Source organism: Condylostylus longicornis, unplaced genomic scaffold (genome assembly GCF_029603195.1).
Source record: "Condylostylus longicornis isolate FDR11 unplaced genomic scaffold, ASM2960319v2 ptg000002l, whole genome shotgun sequence".
NCBI lineage: Eukaryota > Metazoa > Arthropoda > Insecta > Diptera > Dolichopodidae > Condylostylus > Condylostylus longicornis.
In genome coordinates, this window is record NW_026577971.1 from 411,970 (window position 1) to 432,745 (window position 20,776).

Here is a 20,776-nt window from a genome sequence, read left to right on the forward strand (position 1 = left end):
TAGTTTTAGATTGAAAAATTCAAAAGAGTTAAGATGCAATTCGGGATTTTTATTATAACATGTAACAGAAAAAAAAAAAAGAAAAACAAAATAAATAATGTAACACAGTTGAATAAACGACTTGATTACGAAATTTTTATTGTACTTAAAATTATGTCAGAGCAGCTGATATAAAAGTGCATGGAGTATAATAACATTATATGGAAAAGAATGTAGATCATGATTAAATTAAGAATAATAAATCATTTCAGTGATTAAATGATTTAATAAGCGTTAATTATACCATTTAATAGAAAGGTAAGCTAATATCCCCTGATCGGGCGCCATGATTTTAGTAATACTCTAATGTAATTAGAAGCGTCTTCAGGAAACAAGCGTCTAATCAAATTCTTAAGAAAATATATCCATATTCCTGGCTGCCGGATTAAAAATGATAGAATACCTAATTTAAATTGCTGAAAACACTAGTTTGCCTATAAAATACCCTATACTCTGAAATCATGGTTTCATAACTTCTATAAATTAAATTTTTGGGCTACTCATAAATTATTAAACTAAAAGATTGTTTATTTACACCTTTATAAGAGCAATATAACTAAAATAAATAAATTGTAAAGAGGAATTATTTTAAGAAGATGCATTTACATTTCGTTTATTAGCATTTGTGATTATGTATACATGATTTGTTTAATTTTCGTTACTCTATTTAGAAGTATATTTAGGTTAGATCTTCCATAACTGCGCTAAATCTTAAAATAAATATTTAAGAAATAAATTATCAATTATTTACAATGTAGTAATAATTCTGTTATATTATATTATGGTGTATGAAGAAATTGAAGAAATTTCTTGGAAAAGAAGGTTTATCTATTTGTAAATCGTATAGTGACTCAAACGTGGAAAGTCTTCTATGAACTTTTTATTAATTGTGAATATGAAGCATACTTTGTTATCAGTACGGTTTAAATGTCTTTCTTCATTCCCAAATCTATTATAATATTAAGTTTGTATATTAATGATATTTACGGGTATTTTTGTATACATATGTATGTCTGAGTATGTTATTACAAACAAAATATTACATTGTGTTCATTGCTTCAAGTTAATTACGCGGTTGATTGGAGTCTTTTAATTAATTTTCACTTAACTAATTCGCATTTAAAGAGAACAAATTTGACAATTTCATAACCTTCAATCAAATTTTTTTTTGTTTCAACATTGTAAAAGTTACAATATGATTACTTTGATAAAGGGTGTGTACAAATTTTACTTTTTTTTATGATATTCATTGAATTTGACATTGTGTACATGTAAGTAATAATAGATATTTAAAATTTTATCTACCGTGGAATGTTTAAAATTGTTAAAAAATTAGTAAAATAATTTAATAAATTATTAAATGAGTACAAAAAAAGTTAGAGCTGCAAAATTCAATTTTTAATATAGCAAATCCAGGTAGATTTAGATAACAGACTGAAGAAAGCAAGAACATCATTTGGTAGACTACAACCGATATGGAAAAGCAGTCAGAGCAGTCAAACTGTTGTGTAAAATCCGTTCTGTTGTATTGCAGCGAAACTTGACTAATATCAAAACCCGTCAGGCAAAAGCTGCAAATATTCATCAATTCTGGCCAAAATATTTAAGTAAAAAAGATCTATATGGATAATAAGAGGCGAGGAACTTATCGATAGGCAAATACGAATATACTCTAAGCATACTATAAGTAAACCCACCAATAATATCGCTAGAATGAGCTGAAAGTAGAATTCGCAATTTTCAAGACTCGGGAGCAGCACGAAAACTTGGCATAGATCTGTAAATTCAGGAGGCTAAACAAAAAGCAAAAAAAAAAAAATGAGGTGGAAATTCAAGTAGAAGCGCTATGCTCCAAGGGAGGGGGGGGGGGGGTAACAAAAAAAAATCCATAATTGTATAAATTGATAAAGCAGATCAGATAGAATATGACTCAAATTAAATTATGGGTAACGATTCAATAATTATCCTGATGTAACTCTTAGAATCTTATGGCCTATCACAAAATTGACAAGACCAGCTCTACCTATTCTTGTTTCTTATTAAGTTGCGAAATTAATTTTGTATCAATGTAAAATGCAATTACAAATGTGAAAAAGTTTAAAAATTGAAATTTTTTTTATAAATTTTTTTTTTCCGTACATGCTTTAGAGAAATTCAAATTTATGATAATTGCAATTCGTTGGCGTTGAAAACATTTTTTCAATTAACCGTAATTATTGTTCTAAGAATCTAAGAGAATTTAAAATTCTGTTCCATTTCAATTTAAGCATGTAAAATTAAGTTTGCTCATTCACAATATTATTTTAAAGTATTTCTATAAAAATAATTATATTTTCTTTAAAAAGTATATTATAATATGTCATGTACATATACATAGACATACATTTACTATTGACATTTTAAAATATTCAAATATAATTTGAAAATTAAGTGGAATAATTTTGTTTTTGAACTTTAATTCGCATTCAAATAATCATTTCGTTTAGTTTAGTTTACACCCAAACTGAAAAGAATTTGGGTGGTGTAACAAGTTTCTTGCATTCAAAATGCTTAAATTATATGTGTGTGAATATGAGTGTAAACGTATGTATTTATTTTGTGTCAAAAACAGGTTAAATATTTTTGGCGAAAAATTAACCAGAAAAAAAAAAAATGTCAATATATAAGAATAATAGTTAATTTTTTTTGGTAAAAAAAAAAATTTTGCATTTGTTAATAACAAGATGTCTAACAAGCAAAATTTACAAGCGAACTTAAAATGTCACTGAAATGCACACCCATTTTTATAAAAACAAGACCTAAATATTGATTACATTTTCTATGTTAGGTTTTTTACCCTTACATAAAAGCATAAATTTTAAAATAAAAGTAATATTAGAAATGCATTTTGTATAATGTTAAAAACTCAACCAAATAGCAATAAAATTTGAAGCAGGGGGGTGGGGAGGGTGAGGTTGGGTAAAATTTAAAAATTAATCTAATATATTTGGAAAATTTTAGAATTAAATAAAAAAAATTATTTAATTCACTTACAATGCGAGTGATGCACTGCACATATTTATAAGATTTAAAAGGATTTGCACATTTTATAGGATTAAAATTTCCATGTGAAATGACAACAACGTCACAAATAGGAAAGAGTACGTGAATTGCAATGAAGTCATGAATGTGAAAATATTCTTAGATAAAAATGATTTTCTTATAGATTTTCTTGTTTTTGCAGAAAAATTTTGGAACAGTAAATAGTAAAATTTTCTTCTGTTACTGCAGTCCAAACTAAGAAACCCTAAATTCATCACAGATACTTGTAAAACTTGAAGACTAATAGAACGACGAATGGAATCGTATTGACGTGCCAAAATTTAACTGACTTATCTATTCTTCTGACACGTTTATTATGATTGAACACATTTATTTCTTTGTACTCGTATTCCGAGGTGTTTATTTTAGTTGCAACATTATTTCGGACAACTTGTCGCTAAATTTTTGTTTGATAAAATGATGGTGGCAGTCGGTGTAGCATCACGTGGATCAGCACTCTTTCTTTCATCAAAAAATACATCCGCCACGCTACAGAACCAGCAAGTAAATTCAGTCATTAATTTCACAGATAAAAACTGAGGCAAAAATGTTCATTTCTAGAGCCCATGAGCTTTTACACTTGGTTATTCCCATTTTTAATCATTTCTTTCGACGGCTTAAGGTTATAATTTCGCAGAAGGTTCATATTTTGTCATGAACACCACTTTGTTCTTTATATGTTATGTATTATGAAGTCAACGAGATGTTTGAGCAACTAAAAATTAAAATTACCAATCATATTAGAACGAAGAAATTCCAAACATTGCAAATTGCAATTACCAACAATAATACTATTAAATAAAATTGATTGGGTGTACCTTGCAAATAATAGAATAATATGCTCATTAAAGAATCAATGGAAAAATTAAGTATTGAGAGAGGATAACTAACTATAACAATAATGTATTTCTCCCGCATATATAAATTAAAACTTACAAAAGAATAATAACATTGTTATTCTCTATTATGGTTATGGTTCTCCATTCTATAATAAAGTTAGACTAGTTCTAAATTTTTTTCCAATAAAATATCTTTGCTCTTGCTGCTCATTATTTTATCCAATTACCTTAAAATTGTTTAGGCAAACCTTAAATTTTTTCTGTTTGGTATTTTTGAAATTTAAAATTAAATTTATTTTTAAAAAATTAAATTAAATAGAATTTAGAAAATTTATTTTACAAACATAATTATTATTTTCGAAACAATTTATATAATTATGGTAGTTTTTTCAGGCATTTATTTTAAGAGTATAACAGCTTTTATCACTGAATGAGTTTTAAAATGAAAATTTTTTGTATGATTCATTTTTGTTGGTTAGCCATATTTGGATATTGTTTATAGTAGGTACTAAAAATTTATGTGAACATTTTGGTATATAATTGAATATATTATAGACCTACATCTGTAGGCTTTATTTTAGTCTTGTTTTGTTATTTTGTTTCCAAAAAAAAAAAAATTACATTGAAAATTAAATATATTTTGTTAATAATTTCAATAGAGTGAAAAAAGAAGTTAAAAGTTAAGTGTTCATTCTGCTAAATAGAGTAGAACAAATTTACAATGATGGAGATATTCTTACATACTTTGTATACATATATGTATAACACAATATATAATGACAATGTATATATATATGTATAACTAATTTGTTTTGATTTACAAAAAAGACAAAAAAAACTGAGAGGAACGTGAAAAAATTGTTTCAACCTTGATCAAATATTAAGGTGTTTTTCCGCTTGGAAAATTGGCTGGAAAAATACAAAAATAGATGCTGATATGTGTGTGCGTATGTGTGTATAATTGCAGTGAACCTTTGAATTACTAAAATTATTTTGAATAATTTAAAAAAACAAAAATTGTTAGTCATTTTATTCTTAAACACTTTTTCTACATTGTATGTGACTTAATATAATGGCTACTATGTGTGAGGAGAGTTTTTGTTGAAAGGAAATCAAATTCTAATTTTACACCTAAATTAATTTTGTTTTCAAAATTTTGTTCATTTAATTTCCTAACATTATTGTTTAAAATTATTGGTTTAAAATTAATTATGTGCTTGACTTTAATATTCTTTTAAATTAGAATAATGTTCTGAACTAAATTTAAGTGTCAAATACAATTTTAATTACGTTGTGTATTTAAAATAGATTGAGTAATAGAATAATGCCCACATAATATGACAATTATTAATCTAATTAAATAAGAGTTAGTATGCTTTATGTGAAAAGTTGTCATTTAGATCAATCTTTTTTTAGCTCTTGGGACCATAAGACTTCTACAAAGCTTAACCAACGAATTCTCTTTTTTTTTCTCCCTCGGGTGCCGAGGCCCTTAGGTCGTCCTCACGTCGACCCATAAGATCTTTAGTGATTCCCATCCCACCTACATTAGCTCTCCACCTAGGTCTCTGACAAACCGCAGTATGGCAGCCACATTAAGCTGTGAGATCCTACCCGGGGTCACAAAGCAACCTAACCCCGGAAGCATCTCAGCCGGAGGCAAGCAACCGCTTCGCACTCACACGGTAAGTGCTCCATGGTTTCGTTCTCCTCCAGGCATAAACGGCAGATTTCCTCTGCCACCCTGCGTGTCCTTTTCAGTGTCCAATAAGAGCCCCTACAATGTCCTCAAATTCGGACGACTGAGCATGACCAGACGCCGTCCTCCCAGTCCCAGTAAAGGCACAAATTTCTTTGAGTGCGACAGGCCCAGGCAGCCGTTCCAGTGTTCAACCCTAGCCCGTTCCTCCCATCCACTAAGGGCACGCAAGACCCGTAGTCCTGGGTACGCCAAAGCAATTCCGGCCCAATGAAAGGAGCCGCCGTTCTCTCCGTGGCAAGACTGTAGTGTCCTGGCGTCAGGGTTAATTTGTTGTGCCTAGCCAGGACGCCAACGATGTCAATGCATTCTTTCAGCAGCCTGGATCCTACTAAACGAACTCTGTTAGAGGAAAGTCCTTTTACTTTTCCCCATATCCTATTGGCCGTGATGATTTTTCTCTTTATTGTTCTTTGCCATGTAATATTTGGTGTTCCAACTCTTTCTCTTCCTTGGTAAAAATTTAGTTAAGTATGAGCGAATTTAACTCTGAGCTCGGTTCGAATTATATTTGTTCTAAGATATCCAAGTCCGTATATTTCTGCACGTAATTTTTTAATTAAAGTTAAAATTCATTGTTACTTGGCATTTTCATCTTGTTTAAGTAAATAAATATTTTATGAGCATGCAAATAGTTTAGAATTTCATTTACAAATTTGAATAATTTTGAATATATTTAGATTTAGGCAAGAAGCTTGGAATAACCCCATGGAATTCATGATAAAATTCAAATCATACAGTAAAGGGAGGTTACCATCTTAGTGCTTCTAGGGAGCATCTTCCAGTATAAAATAAGTGTACCTCTTTAAGCATTATTACAGTCATAAGCATTGACATAAAAATTTTTAAATTAAAATTAAATACCTTAACCAAAAACAAAATTTAAGTAACAATTAAATATAAATCGTGCAAAAAACATAATTTCGAAATTCAAACGCACTAATCGTTGCCCCTATTCAATACATGCCTAAAACAAAGAATGTGAGTAGCACAATTTGGTTATTAAGTAAGCGTTTGATAAATTTTAATTGAGTATTAACAGATTGCTTTGCTAGTTGTTGGAAATCAAAAAAAAAAAATTGCATCAATAATTTGTGGTGAATTATCCTAAATGCTTTTTAATAATTGAGCTAGAGTACATAGCTGCGGTAAACGCTCATTGTTCATTTTATATGTCAATTTTATTTAATTTAGCTTAAAGTTATTTCTTAAAATAAAAAGCGAAAAAAAAAAAATAGATTATTACAACAAAATATGCGGTTTTCATTATTAAAATTCACTTAAAATTGTGGTGCCAAAACTCATACAGAAAAATATTTGTGAATATTTAGGTGTGTGTATACGAAAAAATAGAATTGGGAAAGTTGCATTGAATGGCAGAAAACCACATATTAAACGCATGAACAAGTGTTAAATATTTATCACCTCAATAGAATAAGTTGTTAATTAATTATTGGAAATGGGGCGAATTATTTGGAATTGTAGTTTTTAATATGGGGACAAAGATTGAGCATTGGATTTTTATGTAAAATTTGCATGTGTACATACATGGATAATAGAAGAAAATCTCCTGGTCATTTGTGTCAACTTATTTACTTCTGAAGCAAAGAATTAATTTTCAATCAAACCAAATTTGAATTTCTTAACATCCTGACCAATAAATTTTAGTAATATGGAACACATATTTCACCTTACGAACATACAGACAGTTTTACTGGTAAATTTTGTATGCAAGAATGTTTATGTATAAGTATACAATATACTCGATATTCATTAAAACGGATTAATTGCCGCCCTAATCCAATATTATCCTAAAACATCATTTGAATACCATCTAATCCTTAATGATGTTTGTCTCTAGATCATATTTAATAGAGTTGTATACTTGATTAGAGTCAGAGAATCTCGAAAATAAAAACAAAAGTATTTTTGGTTTTTTTAAATTTTAAATTGTGTTTTAAATTTTTTGGATATCTTTAATCGCCTACACCAAATGCATAAAACTGAAGGTGGATTAACATTTTTTGATTTTTTTTTAATGAAGTCTAATGGTGTGAATAAAAATCAACCGCAACAATGTATTTTAATCATTGATTCAAGTTTAAAATTACTCTTGGGATTGGAAAACCCTTCTAATTTTATTTTTTTTTATTTTTTTTTTAAAGAACATTGTTGTTTAGTTGTGCTGTATAGTGGAACAGAGCAACCCACATTAAATTTTTGTGTATATAATTTAAAAGTTTTTTTATTAGACTTTTATAAATTTATTCTTAAAGTTTGTTTTATTCTTTTTTTATGTGGGGGACTGAAACAATTGAATAATAAATTAAAATTTGATTTAAAACTGACATTAAACCCTCCCCCCCCCATCTGAATATAGAATAATTTGAATAAATTTTGGAGTAGATTATATAGCACATATACATAATAGTACATACATACATAAATGTATTTTTTAAGGTGGATAATGCGTAAAATTTCTGTATATAAACTGATTTGAATTTTGAGAGAACCAAGTAATATTTATAAATAAAATTTATATGGTCAATTTAGTTAATTAACAGTTTTTTGATTGCGACTGATATAATTTGTTGACTGGGTCTAATATTTGAATATACAGTAAAATATTTATATAGCGAACACTCGAATAAGGCGAGAATTTCTATATAACTTGTTTGAAGGTTCGAATGTACTGACTTGAAAATTTTATTTTATACATTATAACTTATAATGAATTAGAGCTTCCGCTAGACTACAGTAGGAAGCTCTTTAGAAAAATTAAAGAATTAGATGAGAATCAAGGGTGTTATAGGGACGTACCCTATATAAACAAAGTGCATAAAAAGCGATAATACCGAAAAGAGTACACAATTTAATCAAGCGTTGTTTATTTGCTAAAGAATATTTGGTAAGGTTTGTAACATGTTAACAAAGGAAGACTGTTAATGTTTCTTTGCTAAGGGCATTTCATTTGTTCTCTTGCGCCTCATAAAACCTTTATGAGTTAAAAATGAGCAAAATATTGAGCTACTCAATTATAATTTTCCTTATTCATAGTAATATTTATTAAAATAATTATAATATCTTGCTCAGTTAAATTTTTTCAACGAAAACAATAAAAAATATTAATAGAAAATATTAAATATGAAAAATTACCTTCAATAGCAGTCATTTGTGATATTAAATGCTCTAATTGTGATGACATAATACAATCTTCATCTGCTTGTAAATTATAATCCAAAGCCAAAAATATAACATGGCCAATTTTGTGCAAAATCTGGAAAAAATTAAAAGAAAAAAAAAATAGTAAAAATAAATAACAATTTTAAAAAATAATAAAAAAAAAAATTAATCAAAATAAAATAAGCGTTAAATTGAAACGATTGCAATTAAGTATGAAATTTGTCTCTAATGAACATCATTCATAAACTGCTTACAAAATAAAGACCGTGAACTTATAATGCGTGCGCATGTGATAGCGAGGGAAAAGTTAAATTAAAAAAAAAAAACAACATTAAGTTACAAATTATAAGATAATAAAAATTGTATAAAACTGTTGCTATTAGAAAGTATGGAATTTTCCAATTTTTTGGATTAAAATTTGCCATTTTTTTTAAAGTCATTAATTTTTATTACATTTGTTTTTTTTTCCCTCTTTTTTTTTTTAAACTGTTATATGGAATTGAGAAGGTATTATGCACTAAGATTTTTAATTTTCGTATAACATTAATAATTGCTACTTATGCATATGTGCATTCGGCAATAACTGGCGGACTAATTTTAGACGCAAACAACTTTTATTATTTGCTTTTCTCATCGTATAGAGAAAGATTTTAAAGATTTGTCACCTTAGCTTATCAATATCAACGATTGGAAGAAATTAAAGTCTTAGTACGTCTACCAAGTTACAAATCTTTAGACGCCAACTTTACATTCTACTCTTTACCAAGGATTTCGGTAAATTTTTTTCTAAAGTCAGAATCCACTTTTGTTTTGCATTTTGGTAAGCAACACAATGTTATCTGTAACAATTTAACTTAAAGAGTGTAGTTTCTTTTTAGTTGCTACAGAATGATTATAAACAAACAACAGGATTGTACCCATATGCATATATTCTAAATCGTACGATTCATACTTAGCACAATTCTTAAAACATCAAAGATTTGATATATATTTTATACACTTTCAGTACAGAGTTCAGTCACTTTGACAGTCAATTTTGACAAACCTTTTACAATATAACAGAACAACTGCATACCAATTTTATTATTTTTTAACTGTAGGTATATAAAATATAAATAATTATTTAAAATTACAAAAAAACTTAACGTTACAGGTTCGTTATAAAGACGGTATGTAACCAAACTGTACACATAGTAAGGTGAAGAAATGTAAACAAAATGCCCTGACATGAACCAAATAAAAACAAAAATTCAAATGAAAGTGAAAGATGCGATCTCGCCGTCAAAAAACCAACAAAAAAAATTCACAAAAGAAGCATTTTTCACTTTTCTTAAGAGATTTTTTCTTTTTTTCTTTTTATTTTGAAATTTCTCGGTAAAAAGTCAAATTTCATCTTTTCATTGTCTGTTATTATTATAAACATTTTTGAGGAAATCATCTAAACACGAAAAAAAAAAAAATGGCAAATCTTCAAAAGAAAAAATTAAAAACGCTTCTCCGGTTTCTTCTTTAATCTAAAGCTTCCATTTGATTTAGACTTGTCTTTTATTCGGTTTCAAAATTTTATTTTGTCTATTATTCGATTTATGAAAGAAAAATTGTATTGAAATTTTTTTTTGGTGAGTTCCAATGTATTTTTTTTTTTTTTTTTGAAATTGCCGACTTAAATGAAAATATTTCAAGTATTTTCAATGGCTTTTACTTGCAAATCATAGGATATTCTACTCATAATAGAATAAATTAGAAGAAAACTGATAGATTCTGGGAGTTTGGCTCTTATAAATTCGGTTCAAGAACGTTTTGCAATATTATTTGACCAAGTAAAGATGTGTTACTAACTAAACTTATTCGGTGGAGAAAGTAAGAACTATACTTATTCGGTGCGGATACACCTATACACAACGTACATAATTCAAGTAATTTCTACAAGAATTTTATCGTAACCCGCGACGCTGCCAACAGGCATCTCTCACACCCCCGCATATTTTTCTAAAATTTGTTTATACATATTTAATAATTCTTTTCTCATTTCGAATTTATTTTAACTTTGAAATACTTAAAATTGTCACTAATTCCTTTATGAGTGAATTTTTATGAAATGAAAACGTTTTTGCCCCAGGAATTTATTTTGGATATTTTTTACTTGTAAGAAGTTGAGTGTTAACTTTTTTTAATAGACAGCTCAGTCCAGATGCTGTATAATAGGTAAATTACTCCTATGACTTGCAGTTATTCAATTGTGAATATTAAAACAATTTATTATCGCGATTTTCAAGTTATTCTGCTAGAGAAATTCAACATTATAGCGCACAGTTCTACACTGCCATAACATACACCTAAATAATAGTTTTTCGAAAATAATAATAAAAATATTTTTAATCTTAACAGTAAAATAGTTCCTTTGTAAATCGATCATAACAGTACTTGAAATAAATTTTACCGTTACTTCCATATTATATAGTCAATAACAAATAAAATTTTTACTGTCACTTTCAGTTCTTCTCTTAAATATATTTTTTTTTTATATTTTTGTTTTCTTTTTCTTCTTTTGACATTGACTAATCTTTGAAGCAATTTCAATTTCATTTTATTGTAATTTTTGTTTTTTAAATTATTATGCTTTTATAAAACTAATGAAATTAATTATATTGTGTGTTGGTTTAGAAGCCAAACAACTTACACAAAAAAAAAAAACTGGTAAATTTTAAAGAAAAAAAAAAGCAAACTGTTGCTTGCAAATTCCGTGCAAATTACTGGCGGCGCCATATTATTTTTCTTTTGTACCTCCTCGTTCAAATTATAAATATTTCAAGCTTATCTTAGTAATACAGTTATAAATTTACAATAAATACAGTTATTCGATTATAAATTTATTGTTTTTTTTTATATTTATTTAAGATTATAAATTGGATTATTTGTTAATAAATTTTTCCTGGATTTTTCAACAGTGTTTTAATAAAAGTGAATTTAGTCGCTGGTTTTTTTTTTTAATTTTCTCTTAACTTTTAAAATAATATTTTTGATCTTTTAAAATGACTAAGATTAAAAGAAAAACAGAAAAGGTATTTTTGCTTAAAATGAAAAAAATTAAAAGTGAAAATGAAAATTATTAGCGAGTTGGTGTCATTTTATTGTTAGTTTAACACTTAAACAAAAATCAATTTATAATTTTTTTTAAAAGGTTTAACACTCGTAAAAATGATTTTTGCGTAAAGTGGAGTAAAACCCCGGTTTAAAGCAATTAAAAAATTGCTTTTTAATATTAATTTATTAAAAATCTCTAATAGAAAAGGGAAATTTAATTTTCTACAAAAGGCTAATACACTAAGTCCTCGAGCTGCGATATCTTTTAATACGTTATTTCGAGCTACGACACAAGATAACTTTAAACTAGAGGCTCCCGAACTTTTTTCTCTAAAGATAGAAAACTTATTTAATTAATTTCAAATTTTGTCATAGACCCCGAGCAGGTCTTCATGGACCCCTAGAGGTCTACATAGACCACTTTGGGAATCACTGTTTTAGACCATTTCTATTTGACTTGTGGCACTATTCCTACTAGAGATTTTTGCTTGAAGAGAGTGAGTTATTTTTGACAGTGTTGTACTGTATTTTTTCTTTTGAAACAGGTTGTTTAATGCAAAAAAAAAAAAAAACAAAAATTAATTCAAAATTATAAATAATTTTCGAATGGGGTAACTGACATTATGACACCTACAAAACAATGTAAATTTTAAAATTGATTTTTTTTTTTTGATTTTTTTTACAGTCGCAACATTTTAAAAAATGAAATTTTATGTGAAAATATTTTTGTTTTTCGTATTACAATTTCATTTATTCTTAAATTCAAATAAAACGAAAATTTATTTCTTAATTTAAATCGTATTTTTTCGGTAATCAAAGCTATGACGCCATATACTTGGGGCAAAAAGTATACAATGCACGAGTTTTATTGGAAAATATAAAAATAAGCAAATTAAACGTAAAACAAAAATTGTTGGTTTCAATTAAGGTTTAATAATATTTTTAAATGATTGTTTTTTGTTGGGGTTTTAAACGTGTTTTTAATATTGCAAGAAAATCAGTAAAAGATAAGATTTTAATATTTTACCTGATTGGAAATAACAGTAAATAAAAGTAATTTTAAGAAAGCTACCTGTTTTATTGAATTTTTCAATTTTCTATTAAAAAGGGGTTCAGAAAACTATGGCAAGATGAGAATCAAAAGCATAAATAAGTTAGGGTTGATATAGGTAAGTCATCAACATTGCCGGTAACATTAAACCATTAAGATCGGAAAATAATGTTATGTACTCGGTAGTATAACAATGGTATTGTATACTCAAACCAACGAAAGCAGTGGTGCTGAACTCAATAATCAGCAATAATCATTTGAATCGTTTTCTTTACGACAATGCCCTCTACTCCCCCTTGTTTGATCGGTATGTCATTTAAAGCCCTATTGAATCCCGCTTATTCACCAGATGTAGTTCTTTCAGTAATCTAAAATTTATTTGTTCTTCACAATATCTGTTAATCAAACATATTCATGACAGGTTTTTAAGTATCTCTTTCCTATTTTCACGTCGAAACATGGACTACAAAATATTTTTTGATCAAAATTATATAAGTACATATATACATATATAAAACATGTACTTGTAAGTAACGAGAACGTAAATAGTTTGATTGTGCACAGCACATAAGAATTGATTGAAATTATGATCTCGTTTTGCGGTAAATTAAATATGTTAAGCCATATACATATCTATATGTACATACATACTTTTGTACATTTACATGAGCATTATAAATTTAATAAAATAAATATGAATTATGTGCATTAAATTATGCTTATATATAATAGTCGCTCTTATTTTCTAGAAGTGAGTCTAGACCAGACCACAAAAGTTGTATAAAATATATATGTTTATGCATGTATGTATGTGTATATTAGAAATGTTTAATGTGACTTTGTGATTCTATTTCATTTTTATGTAGATAATAATAATAATGCTTTCTCTCTGACATAACTTGCATGCCACAATATAATAATGAAGGTGCATGTTTATGTATGTAGATATGTGTATGATGTACGATAATTTTAAGTATTACTCAATTTTATAACAAAGCAAACCATAAAATATAAGGTTTCAATAGTAATTGGTATAAAAGAATTTTTATATTGAAAATGATATAAAAATAAATAAATATTCAATATCAAATCAATGGTTTGTCAAATAGCACATAATTTAAAAAAAAAATGTTTTAATTAAGTTGTTTATTTAAATTGTGTTTAAATATATTGCATACACATAGGAGGAAAAAAATTTAGAAAAAGCGTTAGCATATTTGAATTAAATTAGCCGGCTTAAGGGGTCGCTTTAAAAAAAAAAGAAATTTCCAAAAACTGAAATTTTTCTGTCTGGAAAAGCAGAAAAATATAGGGGGACTAGAAGATCTGGAAAAAAATAATTTCAAGTTGTAATAGTACCGTATGACCCTGTATACGGTGGTGGAGGAAGTAATGCATATATGACTTTACACGATTTTTGACACAATAAATTGCTAAAAATGAAATTTTTAAGTAAACGAACAGACAGACAGAATTTCGATGAAAAACGTGTCAAAAAAATTCTTCTTTATTTCAATTTATGTAATATTCTTATGTATATGTGTGTGTTTAAGCATAAAATTTTATTAAAATCAATTGATTTTTAAAATAAATAATTTTAAATTATTTTTATAATAAATGCGCTTTAAAATTGAACAAAAAAAAAAGTACGAATTAAATTGATTCTATTATTTGTGAAAAATATTTCGCTTTGTTTAGTAGAAGCCCAAAAAAGCTCAAAGCTTATTAAGCATTTTAAGGCGTAGTATACAATTGGTAATTTCATAAATTCATAACAAAAAAAAAATGCAGTATATCAAGGAATAAAAATATTTGTTATGCAAAAGTTTATTATTTTAATGACGTTTGAGTATCAAAAGAACAAACTGATATCAAAATTAAATTTGTTTTGTTTAGGAAAATTGTTTTGGCGGTCATTTTAATTAAAATTTTTTCCCTGAACTTGGGGATAATAATTTCACTTTATCTTGTATTATGCAATCGTATTAAAAATTTAAATTTATTTCAAGTGTACAATGTCTGATAAATCGCCTGATATTTTAATATTTTTTTTTACTGTATTAGTCACCCTTTGTTTTATAGCAAGATAAAAATTTCGTAAAATTCGAAATAAATACTGTACCACTGATGCTACATTTTCTGCGCCATTAAGTATAATGTTCGAATTTGTAATTTGCGAGCAGCCATTAATAGATTGTGAACACCTTGTTTCCAAATTTTTCGCAGTCAAATAAAAATTTCATCGCATGAAATGGAAATTGACGTCATGTCATCAATTAAAAGAGTTGCCGTTTTGAAAAACATGAATGTCAATGATAGGTCATCTAAAATATAAGGTATGTATTGATTCACTATTTTAATAATTTTAGTCTATAAGAATTGAATCTCTTAATCATGTCGGACAGTCAAGACTGCCATCAGAGCAGTGATTTTATTTTCAGTATGTACGACGAAGGGGGCTAGTACACCTTGGGTCGAAGCCCTTGTGTAGAATCGAATCACATACGGTTCTTGGAAAATTAAGAAAGGAAATGGGCAGGCAGCGTTCGGAGCGTTGGAAGTGCCTTCCAGGGCTTCGATAGGGATAGGGTAGACCACGTGAGAGCACTTGTAAATCCTGTGGGTAAAATGAGAAGACCTCAGTGTACCTTCTGGGAAGGGAATTACTGTGGAACTACGTACTCACTCCGACGGAATCGGTGCGGTAGTTCTCTATTTTGGTCGCGGTGCACGGTTACCCCATCTGAATAAGTGTTACACGAATTTATAAGAATACCGTTATAAAATTTGCTTTAATTTTTTAATTAAATCGAAATTTCGTTTAATTTCATCTCTCTTTTTCTTTTTTCGTTATTGTTCCAAGAATATTTTCCATATAATTGCGGTCAATTTAAAATTAAAAACAAAATATATTTTAATTATAATTAAAATTCAAATATAAAAATTGATCAGAAGAATTATTCGATTTAATGTGTGAAGTTTTGTAATAGAACCATTGTCGGCTTTATTACTATTATTTTTTAAACTTTCATCACTAATTTAAAATTCTGCGATCCCTAATTCTATATTGTGTACTTTTAAAATTTCCATATTCCATACAATAGTAATTGGATCATGGCAAAGGGCCATAAATACTATACAGAGAAAAAAAAAAACAAAAATGTGTTTTTGCCTTTGGGAATTTTTTTCTATCTTTAAAAACATTCACTCACAATATTGTTGGTGCTAATGTACACTATTTTAATAAACTTATTTACAGTTATTTCTAATATGAAATACCGTATTTAGAGAAAATTTTCTATTTACCTCCATTTTAATTTTCTTTTGTATTTTTTTTTTCCTGAATTAAGTATGTTTTTCTTAATCTAATTCTATTCAAAGTATAAAAAATAAAAAAAAAAGTCTATAAAGTACAATAATATAAAATTCATTTCATATATATACCTGTTGCGGTATTAAGCGTAACGAACATTAAAAAGCAAAGGGTGAAAAAAAAAATAGAAAAACTTAAAAGTCATGACTTTTTTATATTCAGCGTGATATCGAAAAAGAAAAAAAAGAAATTTAGATCAAAATACGGAAAAAGTATAAATAACTTCTATATTAAAAATACAATGCGCATGTTGTATATTTATAACCGTATACAGAAGAAAGGAGTTAATAACATTTTGATGTCAAATAAAATAAACAACATAATAATGAGAGAAAACGCATTCATTTTCTAATCTATTGTTCAACTAGATTGTGTTTTTAATAGAATGAACTTTTTGGGAATCTACATAATGTAAATAAATACCATATACTTATTATTAATTATCTCAGTTTTATATATATATACGAGTACATAGTGGAAAATAGAAAAGTTTTGAGTTGCTAATGTGATTTTGTATTGAATTTATTAAAAATACATGCAGTTATACCGTTTAACTGTTAATAAACACGTAAAATTTAGGCATCAAAGGTTTACTATCAAAGCAACTTTTATACTGCTCTCATTTTTTTGACTTACATATTTATAATCAGTATACTTTGTGGGTCACAAATCCATAAATAGAACTCACAATTGAAAACTGCTACCCGTTTTCTACTTAATACGGAAAATTTAGTACAAATACAGGGAATCCAACTCACAAAATCTCGAATTCCTAAATATTTAAATGAAATTCAAAGAAAGCTTTTAAAGCTTTAATATCATATGCGAATGTCCAAACATACGCTTTTGACAATTTTAAAATTCAAGTCCGTTTCATATTGTAAATACAATACTGTCCAAAATTTTTATGCTACAGCATACAAAACAAAAACTGCTTTTTTTTACAATCTGAAAGCGAGGCATCGTCATTGTTCCAATAACTAAACAATAGAGCCCTTTAGAATTTGATTTCAGTAATTTCCAGATTATACTAAAGCAAATTTTGTTCTATTTCAAATAATTATTTATTCTATTTTCTGTTAAACATAAGCACTAAGGAAAAATACAAATCACTCACAGTACTATTAGGCACACGTCTTAGCACAAGACGCATATCAAGATTGAAACGACATATTTTCGTAGAACATACCTACATACACACATACATAGTTCAAACTTTTATTTTTAATTTTTTTTTGCCCGGTGTAAGTTTTTAGTAAAATCTTTACAGAAAGAAAGATATTATCGACTTTACCTGTTTTTCTACAATTTCTAATTTAGTTTTTCTTGTTTCAATAGAATAAAATAGTTTAATAGAAAAACTTGCCCGTACTACTTATAAAAACCGAATGCATTTCTACAATAACAACAATGAAGACTTTATTTCATAATAAATAGTTTTCATTTTAGTTAAGTACCTATGAACATTAAAGAGGAGCAAAAAAAAGTATAAAAGAGAAAAAAAATGTTTTGTGTCTATATCAGGAGAAAAAAATACCGTTCTCTTTTCTTATATATTCGTTTTCTAAGTAAGAACAAGTTCTCAAGACAATGTTTTCCAAAAACATTATCAAGTTAAGAATAGGTTTAGCACAATTTTGTTTAAATTTTCTAGAATATTGAGACGGTTAAGTTCTAATTGTAACGCTTGCATATTTCTTGGCTAAAAAAATTAGGTGGCAGGTATCCACAACGATTCTGAAATATATTTTTGAAATTTTCGATATTTTGTCAGATTTCAATACTTTAATTTTTGGAAAACCCTAATAAACACGATAAAATTTTCTTTTTGACTTTTAAATTGATATTGCCAAAAAGATCGAAATCTAAGCATGCAATATTTTTTATTTATTCAAATGTATAGATGGCACAAAGAAATTTAATTTAAAGTTACAGGAAAATAATTCATATTCCCTAAGTATAACAAATACGTTTGAATATGCTTACATTTAACATTAAAGAATTGTGATTTTGGGTATAAAAATTTCTTTTATTCACAAATATTTCAAAATATGCTCGCGGGATTTAAGAAAACTCCCGATACTAGAAGAACTCTTTTGTTACTTTGAAATTCGATAAACAAAAGAAAAATAAGACGACATGTACCAAAAAAATCTAAAAAGAATAGGTGGAAAAATCGAGTGAAAAAAAAAAACAAAAAAAAAAATGCACTCCTTATTTTATTCGTGATGGCGGCGGTTAGGCGACAATAATATTTTTTTTCCTTCTCTATCTTTTTGTGTTTACTCTAAACAAACTTATAGAATGAATGAATGTTGCCCGTAAATAAGCATGAGTGAATACTTACATATATGAATGCAAGTGATGTGTGGATGTTTATACGTATGTATGCTTTTTTAAAAAAGAAACTAACTGGAACTAGGATTTTATAAACACATACACACAAACACATTTATCTACATTATTCTTACTCGTATTTTAATCGCTATAAGTAAAATATTCTTTAGATGATCATGAATATCTGGAGTTGTAAGGTATTTGAAATTTGTGTGTGTTTGGAAATTTTTTTGTTTTTTTTTTTAGAAAAAAGTATCCACTATATTTTCATAAAGACATTTTAACAAAAAAATTTTTTTTTCTTCTAAAAAGGAAAGATTCTAGGTGCAACTCAACAGAGTCACGATTTATTAACAGAAAAAGAAACATGAAAGAGCCGTTTTAAAAATTTATTTAGTATTTCAGGTATTTTATGCATCGACATACATACAAACATGCCCATACATATTTTTTTATTTCTCCCAAATTGTATGTACTTATATAAGTATCGTACATGAAATTGGGTGTAGAAAAGTGCACAAGTATTAATGTTTAAGGAGAATTTCATACATACTTTAGATGGACTTAGTTTGTTATTTTGTTGTTGGAAAAGTAGATTTTGTCAGTTCTGGGACACTTAAACTCAATTTGTAGCATGTTTATATTGGGAATCGAATTATTTTTCTTATTATTACGCCACCTATGGTAGATTAGGGTGATCATCGTTAGTAAATCGAATAGTTATGGATCTGATTTTATGTTAGAGAAACTGACCGTCTTAATTAAATTATTTTGATAAATTTTCGAACAGACGGCAACGGAATAAAAGTGAAAACACCGCTACATGGCTTAAAGCTATATAACATTTAAAACGAATTCTAATTTATGTATATATTTAATAGTTAATCTTGACTTGACTATATAGTAAAGAAAGACTATCGACCTTTTGAAAAACGTACATATTTCTGTCTAAGAAGTGTTGCATTTATTTTTTCCTTGGTCATTTCTCTCTCAAAGAGAATATATCTGATGAAAAGTGTTTATAAAATGAAATTTTGCCAGTTAACAATTGTATCGAAACCACAAATATTCATCAAACTCCACAAATCTAGAAAAATAACAAATCATGTTTTATCACAATATTAATGACAACATACTGCTCAAACAATAAAATTACACCACGGCCGTTGAAATTAACTTCTATTTTAAACCTTTCCGATAAAGTTTTCCAATATTAAAAATGAATAATCAATTTTATAATACATTTCAAATTTTAAATTTGAACATTACACTTAATCATTAAAGATTAAATATTATTTTTCTTCTTTCTCTTATATAAATATCTAGTTAGTAATCAATGAAAAGCAAGAAAGAAACAACAGAAAAAATAAAATTAAAGGAGAAGCAGGTTTAGTTTTTCTTCTATATAGGAAAAATCACCGTATCTAAATATTAAATAGAAAAAAAAACAACACGAATATTTTGCTAGATAGAAAGAGATAGTTGATATAGCGGTATTTTAAGAATTTTTTTTAGAGATTCGGAAAAGAGATACAATAATTCCACTTTTTTTTAAGGTTTGATTCTAGTTTTCAAAATTCTTGACTTGTAAATTTACAGTTTGATTAAGAATGTTTTTTTTTTTGCTTTTTAATCTTTTTCTGAAGTCAGATATAGTCAGACATGATGTCTGTGTCAGAAAACGAAAAAAAAAAACAGATAAAAATATGTGAAAAAAGAAAGCCTACAGAATACCTGTCTTATATACTGTAGATATTTAATGATGGTGCTAATCATATGACTAGCAAAGTCATCGCATAAATAAAATGAAGATCGCATATAATTTCTGAAAATTTATTAATTTTAATTGTGAAGATTATAGATGAAAAATTGACAGCATTTTGCTTTTGTTTATTTAAGAAAACCGCTTAGTTATTATGAAAGTATTAATTGATAAATAACGTACGAAAGATAACGATTTACTGAAATAATTAAAAAAAATTTCCAAATAAGTCCCCGCTCTTACTAGACAATTTCAAATGAATTTTAAG

The 20,776-nt window shown here is 27.2% G+C and overlaps 1 protein-coding gene across 8 annotated transcripts in view; it reads right to left on the minus strand.

Annotated features, from left to right (window-relative positions):
- LOC129605783 (protein spire) overlaps positions 1–20,776 on the minus strand; it is a 162,380-nt gene that overhangs the window by 84,626 nt on the left and 56,978 nt on the right. For all 8 annotated transcript variants that reach the window (XM_055515779.1, XM_055515758.1, XM_055515723.1 and 5 more), the window contains exon 4: positions 8,875–8,995. In XM_055515779.1, coding sequence (XP_055371754.1) covers positions 8,875–8,995 — 121 coding nt within the window. The remainder of the gene's footprint in view (positions 1–8,874; positions 8,996–20,776) is intronic.